Consider the following 23,119-nt stretch of genomic DNA (forward strand, 5'->3'; position numbering starts at 1 on the left):
AGGGAGACAAATAAAGACAACCTTGAACCTGTTTTTATATACTACTGCTACTACTACTCAAATGCCAACACAAACATTAAATGTCATTGACAATGAAAGGAGAATTTACGTGATATGTCTCTCAGCAAATTGGCTTTTCGTGCCAACACATGAGACATTAAATGCCATTGACAATGGTTAAAAGATAATAACATAAGTTGACAAATGAATTCATGAGGAAGTATATAATTGTCTTTATTGGATGATGTACGATGATAAGAGCGCCCCTCACTTCACACGGGTGTGAGTTTTTATATAGCCTACTACACTATAAAACAAAGTTTTATAGTTTGTGTTGTGATTACCTGATAAAATTAACTGTGTTGAAATTTAATGGCGAACCATTTTCTATTCAGCAGCTGGTTGGCTGGGAGCCCTGCAAGATGATAGGCTGACACTGGGTCCTGGTGTTATTTGACAGGCTGAAGGAGGAGGCTCAGGGTCAGGTGGAATGTGATAGGGTGTTGCTAAGCAGCCATGACACAGCTGTGACATTTGATGAAGGGAGTTCTATAGAGAAGAGAAGCTCAACGCAACCAACACGAGAGAAAGAGAGAGGTCAGAAGAGAAGAGAAGAGAAGAGGGCATGAGGAGAGGAGAGGAGTGGAGAGAAGGGAATAGAGGAGTAGAGTGTCAGGCACCCTAAGAAGAAGAGAGAAAAGAGGAGAGAATGATGTGGACATGATGGAGTGATGGATAAAACTTTGATTAAATTCTGCCACTGTGAGAAACAAATCTTCTGTTTCTTCCTGCCGGAGGCGTGTCCTGTCTGCGATGCCACACTGAGTGGGCGGAGACTAGAGGAGGCTCCAGTGAGCGTGCCCAGTCCATTTACCAATGGACACAAGACGTCCTGCTGCTTCCTGATTACACCTGGCAACAGGTACGCACACTGCACGCACGCGCACACACACTCACGCCCTTTGTTTGATTATACGTCAATTATAGTTCGGAGCTCAGGCATGTTTTCTCAAATTCCAGTAGCAAGGAAGTATACATTAACAACAAAATATGTGTGCATTTCTATAGCGCTGTCTCCAAAGAGATTTACAATGTGCATTACATTCACACACAGTCACACATACACAGTGGAGGAAACCATGCATGCAAGACACCAACCTGCTCATCAGGAACAGTTAGGGGTTCAGGGACAGGTTATCGCTTTTGAGACGCACCCGCAGACACACGCACATGCACATGCATATACACACACACACACACACACACACACACACACACACACACACACACACACACACACACACACAGAGAGAGAATAATCTAGTGTGTTTATGTCTTGCAGTGACTTTGATGAAACATCAGAACTTCACACTGGGATCTCGGACACCAAAGGTACACACACACTCTACAAAAACTTCGGGCAACTGGGTGGCACAGTGGTAAAGGTACCCATCCACCACCGGTGGCTTCGAATCCACTGCTTTGTTGAGTGTCTATCTGTATACAATCACAAATGGCCCATGTTCAGGGGAGCCTGGGAGGGAAGCCAAGTGGGGAGGGTGGTACTGGTATTTGTCACGGCCTGGCCCAAGAAGACACGTACGTCTTCCCAGTGGGGGCTCCTTACTGGCAGGTGAGTCAGTAGGATACAACAGCAGTGAACAACACACAGAAAGGTGTGTGGGGAGGACAATGGCACAATGACTGAATTGGAGAGAAAGGGGTAAAAATCACCCCAACAAATAATTCTCACCTGAACATTCTTAGTCCAGTTGCATTTCCTGAAACTCTAACCTCATTCCCCCCAAACGTTCATATATCTATTGTATGGTTGTTTTACAACCACACTATAGTTTTTTTTTTTTTTTTTACCACTGCTGCACTATTAATCTCCCCTCTGGGGTTAAACACTACAGTCAAGTTCTACTTGACTCTCATTAGGCATCCATTCTCTCCTCCCTCCACACCTATGGTATGGTATGTTATTGACATCATGCATTGTTACTCTTCAATTGTGTGTAGGGATGTTATTTGGTGAGGATGGCCTCACCAAAAGAGGCCATCTTTTATACAAAGTTACAAACACAATGCTCATTGTCCAATTTTATTTATTTGTATGCCATGATTTGCCCAATGAACACCTGTGTAAATGTGAATTTAACCCATTTTGACTGGAATCTCACAGGACTGACAAGACAACTGCAATTACTATGACAGTGTTTTACATTACATTATGCAGTACTATGAACACAATGCAAAGTGTAGTGCATTGGCCAATAGGCTTTGAGCATAACTGTATAGTACCAGTTTCCTGCAGGTAGCATAAACATTTCCTGTTCCAGTTCCCTTCCCAACAGCTTTCTTTGATTGGCTCCTTCATGTGTTTCCAGTTCAAATCTGCTGCCAAGCCAATCAAAAACTTAACCGGGAAATGTGTATGCCACCTTCAAGAAAACTGGGACTACAGTCATGCAGAGCCTTGCCTTAATGGTGTGGGGGTTTGGGGCACCGTTAAGAGAATGAGGTTAGTTAGAGTTCAAATAAATGCATTCAAGCGACTTGAGAAAAATGTTAATATGTCACGCTGCTATTAACACTTTGCTAACGTGTGTGTGTGTGTGTGTGTGTAGGAGTGGTGTATAACTACACCATGTCGGGTGTTCGCAGAGATGTGTCTGGTTGGGAGAGGTCCATTAGTATTCCTCTGGTCAGACCAGACATGTTCAACCTTTTGGACCAGTGGAACCAGTACCTGGAAAAGTTCTCTGATGGACCCATGTGGGACCCCGCCTGGCACAGGTACTTCCACTAGAATTACTACTACTACTGGCAGTACTACTGTAATTACCTCCTCAAGGACCCCTGGGGTTCCCCGGACCCCACTTTGAGAATCACTGCTCAAGTTTACAGGTCAAACAGTCATGCATTTGTTGTAAACACCTCTCTGTCTGTCCACCTGCCTGCCTAGGTTTGATGAGAAGGACCATAACTGCTACAGTTTTACTCTGGAGTTTGTGAATGGCGTGCTGGCCATGCAGGGGAAAGCAGCACTCTCTAAAGACCACTTCACTGAGAAGTTCATTCTGCCGCGCATGAAGAGAGCCTCCAAATACAACATGCTGAATCAGCACATCCATGCACACTCCTACTACATCATAGACAGGACGACAGAGGATGAGGGCGCACAGAGGACATGAGGAGGGGACGAGAGTGCATGGATTAAAGCAAAATATAATCTCAAGACTAAAAAGTGTTGTCAGGCCAAGTCCCAATCTGTGATTTGTGAAACAGAGTGAGAGGAGCCCCCTCACATACTAACGCTGTTTCATAAGCAATTATCACAATATGTAAAAGTATGACGTTTTGGTAGCCATACAGCCAACCAGTTGAAGAAATTGCAGATTGAGGCTTTTTAACCTTTGCTTTAATGACATAAATGCAACAATTAGGGTTTTCTGGAAGATTGAACATGTACTCTATTGATAGTTTGACCACTTCAAAGACCCTAATTAACATGAAACGAGGAATCCAAATGACCAAAATCTGGCGACTGAGAACTGTGAGTGTCACCATGGATGTGGCGATTCTGAATCTGTATGTGTGATGTTAGCTAGCTCTGTACAGCACCTTGGTTAACCAGACTTGTTTGTGAAATTGTGAATGTGCTTTATATAATACATTTTACTTGATGATGTGGGTGTGTCAATAATAGGCCTCTACTGTGTCACATCTAACCACAAAACCAACATTGCATCCCTCTTCCCCTTTATTTAGAGCAGTGGTTCTGTGCTAAATTAGTGTAGACCGTATGACAGAAGGATTTGAAAATGGTGGAAGGCAACAGTCTGAACAGTCTGACTACTCCTGCATTGGTGTGCAGTACTTCCTGTGCATGCAAACATAATTTCCTGTGCCAGCATTACATTTGCATATTTGCTGGTCATTTTCAACCCCACCACTAATGTCAATTAGCATATTGACAAGCGTTTACGCAATCTTATTGCATTGAATTACTCTACAAAAACACCAGAGAAAAAGGTATTCAAAAAAGTTTTATGTTAACACTTCAATAACGCAAATCAACAATGCAGCTACACTTGCTGGAATCTTACTTGTGAATAATAACTAAAGAGGTGATTCTTTGGAATTATTTTCCTTTAACCCTTAGAAGGTGAAAGACGCCAATTGGCGTCTTCATCAGAATTCCGTAAATGATCAATGACGCCAATTGGCGTCTTCGCCGTTTTTGATTAATCTAAACATATTAATATGCTCCGAAGCGCTGTTTAAATTCCTGAGCTTATATTCCAACTACATTACCCAGAAAACCCGTGTCACGTGACACACGTGTACGTGTTGCCATTGGAAGCTGGTCCCACCCCCTGTAAACAGTGGGGGCAGAGGGAGTCTTCATAGTTTTCATTGTTTTGCCTGTTTACCCGTCTCGCCCGAGCGATTTTCTAGCAGAAAAAGTTGAAAGCAGTACTATTTATTTGAGCGAGTTTTGTGGTAGTAGTATTGATCCATATCAATACAATTAGAACTGGCATCAGATGAGGAGGAGGAGGAGGATGATGATGATGGTGATGATGATGAAGACGAAGAGTCAAGACTGCGATGGAGTTCTCCGACACTGAACCGGATGCATTCATTCATTTCAGTTGTTGTTGTTTTTTAATTTAGCCTACACACACACACACACACCGTCAAGAACAACTGGAATGCAGTGGTTTGGGGACACTGGGGAGTTTGGGGACAACTGTTTTGTATGTAGGCCTATTTATTTTCTGTAATATTTATTATAATTGTATTATGTTAGTAGTCATAAAAAATAAAAGACGCTTTTACAATGAGTTAGACCTGTCATGGCTATTTTGTTCACTATTCTGAGGTTTATGGTTTGACTAAGCGAGTTTCAACTGTGATTTACTCTGTAACGGTAGATGGTAAGAACCCAATTTTTTGTTATAATACAGTATACATTCAAGTCTATATTTTGATACATATCATGGGCACAAAGTCATATCAAAACAATGTCCTTGGATGTGTTTTTTATCAAAACTGTTTCTTCACAACAGGTTTTTGAGATACATGCATGAATAGACAAGGTACTGGTAAGACTATGTAAACATGGTATATATCAAAATGTGCGTTAGAATGTCTAATTTTACCCCAAAAAAGAATTGAGTTTATATGATGTTCCATTTCAGAGCTAGGGGGACTTTTAGCTGGATAGGTCAGATTGATCATGACTGACCATGCTATTTATAGATGGCAAAATATCTACAGTGGTACATGTGAGAAACTTTTTATTTTATTTTAATTGAACTAGACAACTCACCCTTTAAAATGAGATATTGCATGGCTATGTACACCCAGCAGAAAAAAAGTTATTTAGAAAATAAAACTTCAACCGGGCATAACTTTTTTTGTTGTCCTAGAAACACTACTCAGTGTAAATGCAGGCTCTTTTAAATGGCTTCCAACACAAAAACTAAACATTTTATCAACTCAGTTCATTTTTTTCCTGGAAGCAGACAAGCCAAGCTTTCTCTGAAGGTCTTTCGTTGTCACACATTCACAACAGAGAATTTTCAATAAATCATTCAAAAACGCCATTCTGCCATAGAGAAGTCTAAAAACTATATAGAAATCCTTGAAACTCTCAAAGAGTTAAATCATCAAAAGCTGCAAAGAAAATATTTTGCTAACTTGATATTGATTTTTTTTCTGTTACTGGTTTAATCACACTCACAATATCGTGACATCAGAACTTCACACTGGGATCTCGGACACCAAAGGTACACACACACTCTACAAAAACTTCGGGCAACTGGGTGGCACAGTGGTAAAGGTACCCATCCACCACCGGTGGCTTCGAATCCACTGCTTTGTTGAGTGTCTATCTGTATACAATCACAAATGGCCCATGTTCAGGGGAGCCTGGGAGGGAAGCCAAGTGGGGAGGGTGGTACTGGTATTTGTCACGGCCTGGCCCAAGAAGACACGTACGTCTTCCCAGTGGGGGCTCCTTACTGGCAGGTGAGTCAGTAGGATACAACAGCAGTGAACAACACACAGAAAGGTGTGTGGGGAGGACAATGGCACAATGACTGAATTGGAGAGAAAGGGGTAAAAATCACCCCAACAAATAATTCTCACCTGAACATTCTTAGTCCAGTTGCATTTCCTGAAACTCTAACCTCATTCCCCCCAAACGTTCATATATCTATTGTATGGTTGTTTTACAACCACACTATAGTTTTTTTTTTTTTTTTTACCACTGCTGCACTATTAATCTCCCCTCTGGGGTTAAACACTACAGTCAAGTTCTACTTGACTCTCATTAGGCATCCATTCTCTCCTCCCTCCACACCTATGGTATGGTATGTTATTGACATCATGCATTGTTACTCTTCAATTGTGTGTAGGGATGTTATTTGGTGAGGATGGCCTCACCAAAAGAGGCCATCTTTTATACAAAGTTACAAACACAATGCTCATTGTCCAATTTTATTTATTTGTATGCCATGATTTGCCCAATGAACACCTGTGTAAATGTGAATTTAACCCATTTTGACTGGAATCTCACAGGACTGACAAGACAACTGCAATTACTATGACAGTGTTTTACATTACATTATGCAGTACTATGAACACAATGCAAAGTGTAGTGCATTGGCCAATAGGCTTTGAGCATAACTGTATAGTACCAGTTTCCTGCAGGTAGCATAAACATTTCCTGTTCCAGTTCCCTTCCCAACAGCTTTCTTTGATTGGCTCCTTCATGTGTTTCCAGTTCAAATCTGCTGCCAAGCCAATCAAAAACTTAACCGGGAAATGTGTATGCCACCTTCAAGAAAACTGGGACTACAGTCATGCAGAGCCTTGCCTTAATGGTGTGGGGGTTTGGGGCACCGTTAAGAGAATGAGGTTAGTTAGAGTTCAAATAAATGCATTCAAGCGACTTGAGAAAAATGTTAATATGTCACGCTGCTATTAACACTTTGCTAACGTGTGTGTGTGTGTGTGTGTGTAGGAGTGGTGTATAACTACACCATGTCGGGTGTTCGCAGAGATGTGTCTGGTTGGGAGAGGTCCATTAGTATTCCTCTGGTCAGACCAGACATGTTCAACCTTTTGGACCAGTGGAACCAGTACCTGGAAAAGTTCTCTGATGGACCCATGTGGGACCCCGCCTGGCACAGGTACTTCCACTAGAATTACTACTACTACTGGCAGTACTACTGTAATTACCTCCTCAAGGACCCCTGGGGTTCCCCGGACCCCACTTTGAGAATCACTGCTCAAGTTTACAGGTCAAACAGTCATGCATTTGTTGTAAACACCTCTCTGTCTGTCCACCTGCCTGCCTAGGTTTGATGAGAAGGACCATAACTGCTACAGTTTTACTCTGGAGTTTGTGAATGGCGTGCTGGCCATGCAGGGGAAAGCAGCACTCTCTAAAGACCACTTCACTGAGAAGTTCATTCTGCCGCGCATGAAGAGAGCCTCCAAATACAACATGCTGAATCAGCACATCCATGCACACTCCTACTACATCATAGACAGGACGACAGAGGATGAGGGCGCACAGAGGACATGAGGAGGGGACGAGAGTGCATGGATTAAAGCAAAATATAATCTCAAGACTAAAAAGTGTTGTCAGGCCAAGTCCCAATCTGTGATTTGTGAAACAGAGTGAGAGGAGCCCCCTCACATACTAACGCTGTTTCATAAGCAATTATCACAATATGTAAAAGTATGACGTTTTGGTAGCCATACAGCCAACCAGTTGAAGAAATTGCAGATTGAGGCTTTTTAACCTTTGCTTTAATGACATAAATGCAACAATTAGGGTTTTCTGGAAGATTGAACATGTACTCTATTGATAGTTTGACCACTTCAAAGACCCTAATTAACATGAAACGAGGAATCCAAATGACCAAAATCTGGCGACTGAGAACTGTGAGTGTCACCATGGATGTGGCGATTCTGAATCTGTATGTGTGATGTTAGCTAGCTCTGTACAGCACCTTGGTTAACCAGACTTGTTTGTGAAATTGTGAATGTGCTTTATATAATACATTTTACTTGATGATGTGGGTGTGTCAATAATAGGCCTCTACTGTGTCACATCTAACCACAAAACCAACATTGCATCCCTCTTCCCCTTTATTTAGAGCAGTGGTTCTGTGCTAAATTAGTGTAGACCGTATGACAGAAGGATTTGAAAATGGTGGAAGGCAACAGTCTGAACAGTCTGACTACTCCTGCATTGGTGTGCAGTACTTCCTGTGCATGCAAACATAATTTCCTGTGCCAGCATTACATTTGCATATTTGCTGGTCATTTTCAACCCCACCACTAATGTCAATTAGCATATTGACAAGCGTTTACGCAATCTTATTGCATTGAATTACTCTACAAAAACACCAGAGAAAAAGGTATTCAAAAAAGTTTTATGTTAACACTTCAATAACGCAAATCAACAATGCAGCTACACTTGCTGGAATCTTACTTGTGAATAATAACTAAAGAGGTGATTCTTTGGAATTATTTTCCTTTAACCCTTAGAAGGTGAAAGACGCCAATTGGCGTCTTCATCAGAATTCCGTAAATGATCAATGACGCCAATTGGCGTCTTCGCCGTTTTTGATTAATCTAAACATATTAATATGCTCCGAAGCGCTGTTTAAATTCCTGAGCTTATATTCCAACTACATTACCCAGAAAACCCGTGTCACGTGACACACGTGTACGTGTTGCCATTGGAAGCTGGTCCCACCCCCTGTAAACAGTGGGGGCAGAGGGAGTCTTCATAGTTTTCATTGTTTTGCCTGTTTACCCGTCTCGCCCGAGCGATTTTCTAGCAGAAAAAGTTGAAAGCAGTACTATTTATTTGAGCGAGTTTTGTGGTAGTAGTATTGATCCATATCAATACAATTAGAACTGGCATCAGATGAGGAGGAGGAGGAGGATGATGATGATGGTGATGATGATGAAGACGAAGAGTCAAGACTGCGATGGAGTTCTCCGACACTGAACCGGATGCATTCATTCATTTCAGTTGTTGTTGTTTTTTAATTTAGCCTACACACACACACACACACCGTCAAGAACAACTGGAATGCAGTGGTTTGGGGACACTGGGGAGTTTGGGGACAACTGTTTTGTATGTAGGCCTATTTATTTTCTGTAATATTTATTATAATTGTATTATGTTAGTAGTCATAAAAAATAAAAGACGCTTTTACAATGAGTTAGACCTGTCATGGCTATTTTGTTCACTATTCTGAGGTTTATGGTTTGACTAAGCGAGTTTCAACTGTGATTTACTCTGTAACGGTAGATGGTAAGAACCCAATTTTTTGTTATAATACAGTATACATTCAAGTCTATATTTTGATACATATCATGGGCACAAAGTCATATCAAAACAATGTCCTTGGATGTGTTTTTTATCAAAACTGTTTCTTCACAACAGGTTTTTGAGATACATGCATGAATAGACAAGGTACTGGTAAGACTATGTAAACATGGTATATATCAAAATGTGCGTTAGAATGTCTAATTTTACCCCAAAAAAGAATTGAGTTTATATGATGTTCCATTTCAGAGCTAGGGGGACTTTTAGCTGGATAGGTCAGATTGATCATGACTGACCATGCTATTTATAGATGGCAAAATATCTACAGTGGTACATGTGAGAAACTTTTTATTTTATTTTAATTGAACTAGACAACTCACCCTTTAAAATGAGATATTGCATGGCTATGTACACCCAGCAGAAAAAAAGTTATTTAGAAAATAAAACTTCAACCGGGCATAACTTTTTTTGTTGTCCTAGAAACACTACTCAGTGTAAATGCAGGCTCTTTTAAATGGCTTCCAACACAAAAACTAAACATTTTATCAACTCAGTTCATTTTTTTCCTGGAAGCAGACAAGCCAAGCTTTCTCTGAAGGTCTTTCGTTGTCACACATTCACAACAGAGAATTTTCAATAAATCATTCAAAAACGCCATTCTGCCATAGAGAAGTCTAAAAACTATATAGAAATCCTTGAAACTCTCAAAGAGTTAAATCATCAAAAGCTGCAAAGAAAATATTTTGCTAACTTGATATTGATTTTTTTTCTGTTACTGGTTTAATCACACTCACAATATCGTGTAAGGGGACAATTTGTTAATGTGAAATAAAAATGGAATGAAAACGTCTTATATATTTTCTTAACAATGGCTTTAACAGTCAAACTACAGCTGACCCTGGGTCAGCTGACACCACATTCAAACACTAAGTACTGTCTCACTGTTATCATCCAATCACAGCAGTCTTCTCATCAGCGGTCTGCCAATCAAATGTCCTCTTGTTCTCGTTCTCGAGAAGAAATCCACCGGCTCATAATAATGTCCTGAAGAGAGAGCAAGAGACAGACAGACAGACAGACAGACAGCATTACAAAGGCTGAGAGACAAGTAGAACCACAGTACTGTAGTATGTACACTTGACTATAGTATAAGTCGAATGTACAGTACAATATACTACAGTAGTATACTATATGTGTACTGTGTGTACTGTATGTCCTGTATGCTCCTATACGGTACATAAACAACATGTACTGTGCATGACGTGTGTGTGTGTGTGTGTGTGTGTGTGTGTGTGTGTGTACCTGAACAGTCAGTTTGTTCAGACAGAGAGGAGAATCAAGGTCAGATTCTGACAGGTCATCGGGGTGGATGATGTAGGACAACAACAGCTCCTATAGAGAGTATGTTACTGGACTATTACTACAATATGAGCACGCATTACTACAATATTTACTAGACTGTTACTACAATATGACCACGCATTACTACAATATTTACTAGACTGTTACTACAATATGAGCACGCATTACTACAATATTTACTAGACTGTTACTACAATATGAGCACGCATTACTGTAATATTTCTACTACTACTATATTAGTGTTACTAGAATGTTACTACAATATTTCTACTACTACAATATGAGCACGCATTACTACTGTCCCCCACGACCCCCCCTACCTTGGAGACGTTGGCGGTGATGCGGTTGAGAGCGGCTAGAGAACGCCAGCTGAAGGAGCGCAGTGTTGTGAACGCACCACAGCCCACACTCTGCAGCACTACAGAATAACTATAGAACACACAGAAACACATCAGTGTTGTGAACGCACCACAGCTCACACTCTGCAGCACTACAGAATAACTATAGAACACATAGAAACACATCAGTGTTGTGAATGCACCACAGCCCACACTCTGCAGCACTACAGAATAACTATAGAACACATAGAAACACATCAGTGTTGTGAACGCACCACAGCTCACACTCTGCAGCACTACAGGATACTGTAACTATAGAACACATAGAAACACATCAGTGTTGTGAACGCACCACAGCTCACACTCTGCAGCACTACAGGATACTGTAACTATAGAACACATAGAAACACATCAGTGTTGTGAACGCACCACAGCTCACACTCTGCAGCACTACAGGATACTGTAACTATAGAACACATAGAAACACATCAGTGTTGTGAACGCAGCACAGCTCACACTCTGCAGCACTACAGAATACTGTAACTATAGAACACATAGAAACACATCAGTGTTGTGAACGCACCACAGCCCACACTCTGCAGCACTACAGAATACTGTAACTATAGAACACATAGAAACACATCAGTGTTGTGAACGCACCACAGCTCACACTCTGCAGCACTACAGGATACTGTAACTATAGTACACATAGAAACACATCAGTGTTGTGAACGCAACACAGCTCACATACTACAGAATTACCATAGAATACATAGAAACAACAGTGGGTCGAGTCGGGACTCGGGACCCATAATGTGGGTCATGGAACAAAAGATTTTCAACAAATTCTAAATTTGTCATAAGTTAAAAACTAATTCAAGTGGGTCTTCAAAATAATAATAATAATTTTGTATCGATTAATTCTAGGGAGAAAATACTTAAGCAGTGAAAATAGCCGATCTACAAGCTCACAACACGTTGTGATGCGACATGTTGTGAGCTTGTAGAACGGCTATTTTCACTAGTTCAGATCCTGGGGAGACATAAAATGTATCTTTTGGGTCTTGAGCTAAAAGGTTTGGGAACCATTGCTCTACATTATAATCCTACAGAACTCTAGAACACAGAAACGTATCAGTGTTGTGAATGTGAACGCACCACTGCAACTAGGGATGGGATCCAGAACCGGACCTGGCACCATAACTCTGAAAGTGTTCAAGGAACATGTCCTCGTCACTGGCAGGCACAAACCTTGTATGTCCACATTTTCCAAAACCATTACGTTTCAGTGAAATGTAAAAAAATAAATAACCAGTTTTCCGATGGATCCAATGTAGTTATTATTTAGTCACAAGCTCTTCTTAATATCTTTTATGGATTCAACACACCTTGTCCACTTTCACTTTTAAACCTTTCCGAGATAGCAAAAAACAGGCAGCAGATCTATCTGCAAGCTCACGGCGCGTTGGGAGCTTTGTAGATCAGATTTATTTTGCGGAACTCCCTCGTACGACGATGTGGGGCAGTTTTCTGCCCAATACAACGATATCAGGCATCAGCTCATCAGCTAAACCGTTGATGAGAGAGTGGAGTGTGAGTGTTTCCTGTCCCTACCTGGCATGATAAAATGGAGGGCCTTTCCTGTACAGCACTGCAACACACACACACACACACACACACACACACACACACACACACACACACACACACACACACACACACACACACACACACACACACACACACACACACACACACACACACACACACACACACACACACACACACACACACACACACACACACACACACACACACACAGAAGTTAGTCCATACCAATACATTGCACGTTTGAGTATTGGATGATATTACAGAGATAATACAGGTTCTATATGTCTGACAGACAGACTTGAAACGTACTGAGGTCAGAACCATATTTGAGTCCAGGTTTTGGAACCCAGCCTTTAGATCTGTAGTAATGATACGCTGTGTAGGACCACAGGAAGTTGCTCTGAATGGACCGGAAGCGTCTCCACAGCTGGACAACAGACTGCGCTTGCTGAACAAACAAATTCATAGGAGAACACAACACAACATATAAACACACCAAAACATAGCATGCTATGCAGGTTTTCAATCCCGGGACCCAAGGCTAGGACAGTATAGTTACGGCCACAGCTTTAAAACAATTCATACCATTAATCAAAACAAATCGTTGCTGTTTTTCGTAAATAAATTCCCTACTTGGGCATACTATAGCGTCACACAAACGTATTTTTTTTTATTTTAATCCTGAAAAGTAACAGTTTTGGACGTAATGACAGAGACGAAATAACAGTTGATGGAGGAGGTTGTTGTTAGGTTGGTTACCTGGTCACAGAACACTGAGAGGCAGCCCAGCGCATACACCAAGAAAAACGCCTGGGCAAAAGAGACCACAGACAAACAGTCAACGTGTGTGTGTGTGTGTGTGTGTGTGTGTAGGGCTGTCACGATTTTAACACATTTTACTAGACAATTACATTATAATTGCGATTAACAATTTAATTGTGTTTCTGTTTCATTTCTGTTTTGACTTTTAGGCTTCGTAAACAAAAGGTGCAGGGAAGATATGACAAATAAATAACTTAATTGTTATTAATTGAATAACTTTATATAGTGGAAATAGCCGATCTACAAGATCTACAAAACGCGTTTTGCTACTTTTTGCTACTTTGCTACTTACTACTAAATGTTTGAAAACATGGAAACGATAATGATGATCAAGACTATTATGTAAAATTATCGCGATTGTCTCAAATAATAATGTAATAATTGTCACGAGCCTATGTGTGTATGTGTGTGTGTGTACAGTATGTGTGTGCGTGTGTTACCTCCTCTAGAGTGAGTTGCAGATACTCTGTGATGGTGAATGGATTGACCTTCACCTGTCTGTTCCCCTCCTCACAACCAGGACACAAAACACAACACAACAAAAATAAACTTTATGTTTACCACAACTCATTATGGCATTAAAATGAGTAGTTCACCCAAAAAAATGACTATTTTCTATCAATTACACAGCCTATGAAGCCTTGAATTTAAGGAGATGTTTTAGTTTTTGTCGGATTCCTACGCCAGTAATTTGATAGACAGACAGACAGACAGCCAGACAGACAGACAGACAGACAGACAGACAGACAGATGTGTGCGTTGACACACGACAGACAGACCTGTTGCTGTGTGTCATCAACAACCAGCAGGAGCTCGCAGCCCCCCCACTGTTCAGGATCAGAGTTCAGAGGTGAAAGGTTCTCTTCAGTGCACCCCGACCTGCAACATCAACATCAACAAGTCAATAATAATAATAATCATAATAATCATAATTATATTGTATATATACACGTGTATATATTGTATACCTGAACCTACTATGAAGTGGTTCCCAAACGTTTTAGCTCAAGACCCAAAAGCAAAATCAGACGTTTCCCGGGAGGCAGGTCCCAAACTAGTGAAAATAGCAGATCTACAAGCTCACAACACGTCGCTTCGTTCCCAAAAAGCAGATCTACATGTACACTATATCATAATTTAGCGTAATCATCGCATGTGAGCTTATGGGTCGGCTATTTTTAGCAAAGAAATGTGGTGAAGGTAGCGGTACAAGTACAGACTAGACGACTCATGTCTAGTTTATCAAGTCCAGAGGGTTTGGGTTTGAGTTAAATAAGTCTTACCTGCGAGGTCTTTTAGCCTTGACCTCCACAGGGTGTGAGTCATTCTCTGTACCCGACCACAGCCTCTTCTTCTGGGCACACGCACTGTCCAGCTCTCCCTCCTCAGACCCCACGGAGCTCTGAACATCACACCCCTCTCCTCCTTCTTGTCCCGCCTCTTCCTGTTCATCCTCCATTTCCACTGGCTGAGACAGCCTGAGGAGGGTTTCATCGACAACATCCTTGTCCAATCCCTGAGCCAGCAGAGCTCTACGAGCCAGACTAACCAGCTGCTCGTACCTGGATGACAGAGAAATAATTAACTTTAAATTACCATTGACCAATCAACATGTGCTGCTCGTTATTAGCTGAATAGCCCAAATAGTGATTGCCATAGATAAAGTATATCGTCACTGTCGGGTGGAAACCTCATATGTCCAAAACTAGTACTTTTCTAATTCAAGCAGATTGACAACTAAGCTCAAAAACGAGCTTGTAGATCTGCTACTTTTGATGCTCTTGTGTGACACTGTAGTATGATAAAGTAGGGCGTTAATTTACGAAAACACAAAAAGTTAAAATATGGAGATTCCACTATTAAAACCAACATAACATAATCATTCTCAACTGATTTTCAAGAGGTTTGGTTTGTTACAAATGTCAGTCTTGTTGTTACGCTATGACAGAAGATACTTAGTTAATTTAAAATGTGTTTTCATACTAAAACACCTTATCTTATGTAGATAATTGCAGTAATGATTATACAACAGAAAAAGGTTTTAGCACCAGGTACTTCTGTACACAGCATACAGTATGTCTGCAGTGGAGTTATGGCAAACTGCCCTGCTTAATAGGGGGTGGCACTGACATGTGGCTCCACAGGCCCAATGCCTGATTCTATTCTACGTCCGAGCATAGACACTCGGGCCAATTAGGTGTCATGGTATTTAACTGGTCAAATAATTGGTCAATAAAACATGCTTTGTGATTGTCTACTAACTTGGATTGTGAGATGACCGGTAGACTACGCCCACAGAAGACTGGAAAACAACAACACATTATTAAAGCAACTGCAAAATTATTGAAATGACACTATGTATACACGTACACATGATCACATATTAATACACTGCACCTGATAACAGCACTGAGTATAAAACAGACTTACAGATACACCCAAACAAGGCACCACTTCTCCATAGAACTCAATGGATGCGGCCGCAGGCCTGTTCTATTCTATTCGGTTTTGAATGTGTTCTCATTCTCTGTTGTACAAACTACATATCCAACTCGATATTATTAGAAATATGGCACAATTTGGTGTTCAAAGGTTATAGATTAAGGTGCGTGCTGAGTCATATGGCTTAACTATGCACATCTCTAGTTGGCCATATTGGTATGAGTACTGCAGTAGTAAAAGAGTAGGTCTAGAAGTAGTATAGTAGTAGTAGTACTAGTAGTAGTAGTAGTATAGTAGTAGTAGTAGTAGTAGTAGTACTAGTAGTAGTAGTAGTAGTAGTAGTAGTAGTAGTAGTAGTAGTAGTAGTAGTAGTAGTAGCAGCAGGCAGCAGCCTAGTAGTAATAAACCTCACCCTCCCATTGGTTGGAGATGCTGTGATCTGGTCTGGCTCTGGATAGAATGCCTTTACCAAAATAACCCTAAACAATGAGCAAAAACAAAACACATTTACCAGAGTAACCCTATTTAGAAATATTACATGGGAATCCAATAAAAAAGTATACATAACAAAAAGACACCATAAGATCAGACACAGTGACAGACCTTAAGAGTATATATTAATATAATATACTCTAAGTGACAGACAGACAGAAGTGCTCCACGCCTCCACTCATCCATCCTCCATCCATGATCCATCCATCCATCCATACCTTCCCATATATGTCCAGTATGTGCGCTGGGTGTCGTATCAGTACAGTGTTGTTGACCAGCTCTCCCTGGTAAACAGTGTCCCTGTGCGGGCTGCTCTCCTCCTGACTCCCCGGCAGAGGGAACGGAGCTTCATACTCCTCATAGACCCTGCTCCTCCTCTGAGGAGCTGTAAACATCATGGTGTCATGAACATTCCATAATAAAGGTCCATGTGTTGTGGTTGATTCAAATTGTTTGACACTAGAAACGCATGTTAAAACAAGGGTGTAACTGCAATAGTCATCCGGCTGGAAACGTGAAAATATGTGAAAGTTCCGCCTGCGGCCAAGAGATGTCACTGAAGGAGCGCTAGTGTATTTACACCTGACAGTTGTAATACAGGACCAAAATGGAAATGCTGCTATAGTTTTCATTCTCTGTCTGTCTGTCTGTCTGTCTGTCTGTCTGTCTGTCTGTCTGTCTGTCTGTCTGTCTGACTGTCTATCCGTTTGAGCACGGAATGTCAGTGACATGTGGCAGCGGCAGCGGTGGCCGAACGGATAGCGGCGCGGTCTTGATACCGGAAGGTTCCTAGTTCGAATCAGCCGTCCGACACGTTAAAATTACCACCGCTGAAGTGCCCTTGAACAAGGCATTGAACCACTACGATGAAATGTGTTCTATGAGCAGGGCCTGGCTGGAAACAAGTTCTTGAGCTTAGCCCAGATACCCTGGGTAAATATAGATTTCATTTAATTTCATTTCACATCATGTTGTTGACATCATCATTGTGATGAAAGGCACCGTGGCGTCAACTTCACACAAGTATTATGTTTACTTCTGGAGATACTGATGAAATGGTCTCTGTTTAGCATTCCAAAAACACATCCCTTGTCCTATCTATCAGAAGTGTTGTACACAAAACCGCACACGGTTTGTGGCCTTGGTTTTGGAGAGAACCTCTGTGAGAGTCTGTCACATATTTACAGGATGTGACATTGTGAGTGCCTTTGCTGGTCATGGAAATCTGAATGCACTGAGGTTATTGAAGAAAACCATGATTTCAAGAGACATTCAAACAACTTGGCCAGACTTGGGATGTTTCAACAGAGCTCTTTGACCGACTGCAGCAGTTCACTTGTAGCTGGTACCTGTCTGGGACCACCTCCCTCCAGTGACGTGAACGAGATCCGCTATACCATCTTTTCTGTGCCAAGAGAGGGGAGTTGTTCCAGTCAACTCCCACCATGTAGAGAATGTCTATTTCTCCGTGCCAATTACCAGACTAGAATATGGAGATGCTCTCTGCAGACTCACCCATCTGCACCAGATCCCATACAGAGTGGATGGACAACTGTTGATGGTGGAGAGTTAGCAATTCAGTGGATGCGCACAGCCCCTGCACCAGATGTAGTCCTTGAGTTTTTGGCCTGTAAATGTGCACAAGTATGCAAGCTTCCTAACTGCAGTTGTCTCAGCAATGGTTTGAGATGTACAGACCTCTGCAAACTCCAGAACTGTACAAACCAAGCATCTGAGGAAGATTCAATGCCTACAGTTGAACAGGACAGTTCTGATAAGGAAGAGGTTCCATAGTTCAATACAGCCATTGACATCTATAGATGTAATTTGGTGTTTTCAGTGTTTACGATAGAGGGCGCTCTTCCACAACCTGTGCAACGTTAATCTACGGCTTCCGAATCAGAGGTAGACAGGAGAAAATGTGATCAAAACCAAACCAAAACCAAATCCAAGACATGTGTAGTATTATAGGACATTTTGGATCCAAAATGACCTTGACATTGACCTTTGACACATGACCCTGAACTTGAATTGCTTCAGTCACCTCTTAAATCAACTCGGCACCCCAGAAAATGTATACTTTGATGTCAGAATCATCCAAATTGGCCCATTAGTCGTTGAATTATGCCTTTCACTATATACCATTTTTTTCATCATATATCAGATATAAGGGCCAAAAACAAGTAATCAGCTGCCATTTTGACATTGCTATCACATCAATTCATAAACTACAGACATGTAGCAATACAAAAATCACATTTTGTCCCTTTTTATGGCAACAATATCCGATAATAAGGCCTCTGGCCTAAGGACTAATTGTGGATTTTCCCGGTATGGCTACAAGAAGTATAATTCACTTCTTGTAGGGGTACTAGGGGTACTACCTGTGAGTGGGATATGTCTTGTCCCTTTTTAGGGCAACGTTATCTCACCCGGCCTAAGGACCCTCCCGGGTGACTGAACTTATATCCCTATAATTGCCAGCCACGGAAACTCATGACCCACACTTCATGACCATATAGTGTCAGTACAGTACAGTACAGTACAGTACAGTACAGTACAGTACAGTACAGTACAGTACAGTACACAAATATATTTAATGTTACAGCTACATTTAGCCCTGCTAAACCTCGGTCATTCAGTCTGTACATTTTATGTCCTGCCCGGGACTGGAGCCTATTGAATGTTACATAATCATACATAAACGGCTACCTTTCTCAAGCTGCATATTAGACTGAATTCCAGAATTCCCTTACAAATAAAGCTTTATATTGCTTTTTCCCAAAGGCAAACAAAAAAAGGCCCCAAAAAAAAGAAGCAAAATCATCTTTCAGTTCGTCTTAGTACCCAAGCAGAGGTTATGAAATACATGACAAAAGTGAACGTTTATATCTGATGTCCCAGTAAGATTTATTTTGGCCTGGTCTGCATGTGTTAGTAGCCAAGACATACATGGCCACAGGTTAGCACTCTGGCTGGCTTCCTGTATGCACTTCAGGGTGGACATTATGAACTGTGCATGTGTGTGGACGGCATTAAATACTTACTGGACATGGAGAAAGCCAAGTAGGCAGGAGGTCAGAAAACATGCCACAGTACAGAGGAGGGGGCAGATAAAGGAGAGGTTGAGCAGTGAACAGACTAAAAGTTCAGATTGGCAGGACAGGACATGCAGGAGCTTCTGGCACAATTGTATTGATTGATTGATTGAAGAATTTATTAACAGTTTGCAGAATTACAGTACATTTCAAGCACAAACTCAATACAAAGGCTGTTAACTGTGAGTGGACGACCCAATTAAGCATTACACTTGTTTCCAATAGGGTCCACCATGTTCAAATCATCAAAACATTTAGAGACGTACAAATAGACACTTCTATAGACAGAACAGGAATTCATCATAAAGGAGGTAAAAAGGGAAAAGAAATATATACAGTGAGGGGAAAAAGGGGGGGGCGGTGGGGGGGGGATTCAGATTTTACGGGGGCCAGTTCCGAATTGCAGCCATCCGTAGGTGCCCTTTGAGAGCGGTTTTGAAGGAGTCAAGGGATTCGCATGTCTTAATGACAGTTGGTAGGGTGTTCCACATTTTGGTGGCATAGGAGCGAAAATAATTTAGTCCCTTGTTTGTGCCGAATCTGGGTATAGTCTCTGGGTATAGTCTCTATAGGGATGGGACGATAATTGTTATTGTTTATTGCAATAAAACAATCCTCACACAATATTCATATTGTGAAGATTATTAATTTATCGTGAAATTGGCTGGGTTGGTTCTGTACTTATTTCCTTCAACACCAAATCGCTTTGCCAGAAATAGCAGATCTACATCGAATTAAGCTTTGCATCGCAGTGTTGGGTTGCGATGTGATGTGTGAGTTCGTAGATCTGGTCATTTTGACTAATGACATCCTGGATGCTGGGGTGCAATTGGTCAATTCTTTTTGGCATTTTAAGAGTTTTAAGGCAGCTTATTTTGATTATCACAATAATGTCATTAATCACATAAGTGAGCTTATATAGGTCTGTCTGCTATTTGTGGTGAACAACACCATTGTAGTGGAGCATGTATTAGGCATTAACAGTTGAATTGGCTCACATCTTTGGCCTTTTCAACTCGCAGTTCGGTCATCAGACATTTGGGTGCGTATCATTAGTCCGACGTCTAACCCTAATCGCACGCGGAAGCCACGGGTGCATATAGTCTTAACTGGCCACGTATGTCGGACTATTGGTACATGGGACTAACATTTGAGAAGTTGAACATTATGTTATGGCTGGGGCCATCCTGGCAGATCCATTCGATATGTTTTTTGTTTTTTTTATATATATATTTTTATTTGGTTTTTAACATTTTAAAGAACAAAACATTTCGTTTCCCCACACCTCCCCCCCCCCCCCCCCCAGATTAAATTCAAATACATCCGATATGTTTTGAAAGATTTGAGATTTAATTGTGCTGTTTTCATGGGGAGACGTGAAATCACTATGTGAGTGCTAAGCAGGTTAGCTCATGTAATCCTATATGCTGGTCATCTAATGGCTATGCAGGTAACTCTAGAAGTATAAAACACAGGGCTTAATTATGCTTCTCTCAGTCTTTAGCCTATAGAACCCGTTGGGTTTTATCTCTTTACTCCATCGCATTCTCTTGTACCGTCCTCCACCTTTTTTTCGTTTTCATGTCAAGCACACTTTCAACTTTCACTTGTAGTTGAGTAATATTGAAGAAGAGTATTTATACTTTGACTCAATACCTGGTACTTTGAGTACTTGTTGGTACCAGTAGCCACCAAGTCACAGCTGGTGGCTACTGGGCCTGGCACAAAGGAAGGACTCCCTTTGTTTTGTGCCGAGGCAGTGTGGGCCTCCAGAGTGGCTCTCCTTGCCAGCTTGTTCAATTTATCTCTTTGTGTTGATGCTAACATGATGTTATGGAAGGACATACACATACAGTATTGACTGCACACAGCTCAAAAGTATGTAAATACCTAATGTCATAATGTGCTTCATTTTGGTTTGGTATTAAAAGGCCATGAAGATTAGGGGTGATCTTGGCTTGTACAGTACCTCAATATTATATATTTGTAGTTATTCTGCCAATTTGATGTCTTTTTATTTTTACATTTATTTATCCAGTAAAAACACATTGAGACTGCGTCTCTTTTACAAGTGGGAACTGGCCAAGAGGCTGTCTGTGTCTATGTTCAGGAGAAATGTGGGTCATTGTCTCCACCAGGCCGTCCGTCCGTCCGTCCGTCCGTCCGTCCGTCCGTCCGTCCGTCCGTCCGTCCGTCTGTGAACAGCTAATCTCCGGCACCGTTAACCCGGTCGATGCCAAATTTATCACACACACTCCCTGGATGCCAACGATGAACCTCTGCCCCAAAATTTCCAGAACGGCCTGTTATAGCGCCACCAGGAGGCCGCTTTGTGCAAAACAAGTTTTTGGACAGTACACCTACAGATTTTATCCAAACATCACGCAAATTGGTACACAGTCTCTCTAGAGCTATTCAACGAAACGTGTCTTTCAGATTTCTCAGACTCCATCCTGATTGGCTAAGATTGGCTTCCAAAGTTCGCAGGAGTGCTCAGTTTCAAACAAAATGCTGCAAATCATGAACACATCGTGTGATTTCCGTGAAATTGTGCACGCACATTCCCACTAGGCCGAGGAAGAAATGCCACATGAACATTTTCAACTCAGCCTCATGGTGGCGCTATAACTGGCCGAAACGTGTTTTACCTCTAACTGCACGGATCTGTGGATAACTTTGTATGCCAACTCCCTAGAGGCCAAGGAAAAACCTTTGCCTGGAATTTTTCACATCTGCTCTTTATAGCGCCACCAGGAGGCCGACATATGTAAAACACATTTTCTAATATTACTCCTTCAGATTTTATCCAAATTTCACGCAAATCGGTACACATGCTCTCCATAGTCATGTGATCAAGACGGGTTTGTTTGATTTCTCATAATCCACCCTCATTGGCTACGATTGGCTTCTAAACTTTTCAGGAGTAGCCCGCTTTGTACCCGTTTTGTACAAATCGCCACATCTACTCAGCCTCATGGTGGCGCTACAACAGGCCAAGCCGCGTCACACACACACACACACACACACACACACACACACACACACACACACACACACACACACACACACACACACACACACACACACACACACACACACACACACTTTATATTGCTCCTAAACATTTTGCCAAACATCACACACACACTCCTATCCTCCCGGTGGAGACCTGTGCCCAGAAGGGCACTTTTTCTAGTTAAGGCTCTGTTCCATTTAGTGTGCAGTGGTTCTCAAACTTTTAAATTTCAAGGACTCCCATAACTCTGAGAGTGCACAAATGGAACCAAATGGTCCCGTAAGGGTTCATTTGGTTCCATTTTGTACACTCTCAGAGTTACAGACCCATATGGGGCCATTTGGAACCCACTCAAGGCCACTGGTGTAGCAGGGTGTTTCCAGTGTTTGACCTGAATGGAACAGAGCCTTCATTAGTATCATCGGTAACACCTGTGAAGGAAGTAGGGAAGGGGCCCACGTTCTTTCCAACATGGCATGTGTGCATATAGAGCCCATTGGACAAGAAAGAACTGCTACTATATTCTATCAGTAAAGCAGCACAGAGTGACAGACATTCTAGTGGCATA

The 23,119-nt window shown here is 41.6% G+C and overlaps 3 protein-coding genes across 5 annotated transcripts; 2 read left to right on the plus strand and 1 right to left on the minus strand.

The window, feature by feature from the left end:
* Nucleotides 1–731: 731 nt before the first annotated feature.
* Nucleotides 732–4,014, plus strand: LOC306929969 (MKRN2 opposite strand protein-like; the record flags this gene model as incomplete). The annotated part of the gene is made up of 4 exons (XM_079510704.1): nt 732–922; nt 1,343–1,392; nt 2,631–2,799; nt 2,969–4,014. The coding sequence occupies 4 exons, from the start codon at nt 732–734 to the stop codon at nt 3,195–3,197; spliced, it is 639 nt and encodes a 212-aa protein (XP_079366830.1). The 3' UTR covers nt 3,198–4,014.
* Nucleotides 4,015–6,801: 2,787 nt separating this feature from the next.
* Nucleotides 6,802–8,423, plus strand: LOC306929100 (MKRN2 opposite strand protein-like). 2 transcript variants are annotated; one of them, XM_079509494.1, is made up of 3 exons: nt 6,802–6,933; nt 7,040–7,208; nt 7,378–8,423. In XM_079509494.1, the coding sequence occupies exons 2-3, from the start codon at nt 7,060–7,062 to the stop codon at nt 7,604–7,606; spliced, it is 378 nt and encodes a 125-aa protein (XP_079365620.1). In that variant the 5' UTR covers nt 6,802–6,933; nt 7,040–7,059; the 3' UTR covers nt 7,607–8,423. The 2 variants fall into 2 exon arrangements, with proteins under 2 accessions (XP_079365620.1, XP_079365619.1); XM_079509493.1 differs by having other exon boundaries at nt 6,871–7,208.
* A 1,304-nt stretch (nt 8,424–9,727) lies between these two features.
* tsen2 (TSEN2 tRNA splicing endonuclease subunit) lies at nt 9,728–16,968 on the minus strand. 2 transcript variants are annotated; one of them, XM_079509964.1, is made up of 12 exons: nt 16,656–16,968; nt 16,358–16,424; nt 15,766–15,805; nt 14,787–15,065; nt 14,283–14,382; nt 13,944–14,009; nt 13,441–13,491; nt 12,991–13,129; nt 12,685–12,721; nt 11,053–11,161; nt 10,673–10,762; nt 9,728–10,414 (listed from the first exon to the last, which is right to left on the minus strand). In XM_079509964.1, exons 1-12 carry the CDS (start codon nt 16,833–16,835, stop codon nt 10,358–10,360), a joined length of 1,215 nt encoding a protein of 404 aa, XP_079366090.1. In that variant the 5' UTR covers nt 16,836–16,968; the 3' UTR covers nt 9,728–10,357. The 2 variants fall into 2 exon arrangements, with proteins under 2 accessions (XP_079366090.1, XP_079366089.1); XM_079509963.1 differs by having other exon boundaries at nt 13,944–14,012.
* Nucleotides 16,969–23,119: the final 6,151 nt, after the last annotated feature.

This window comes from Electrona antarctica, assembly GCF_951216825.1.
Source record: "Electrona antarctica genome assembly, chromosome: 9".
NCBI classification, from domain to species: Eukaryota; Metazoa; Chordata; class Actinopteri; order Myctophiformes; family Myctophidae; genus Electrona; species Electrona antarctica.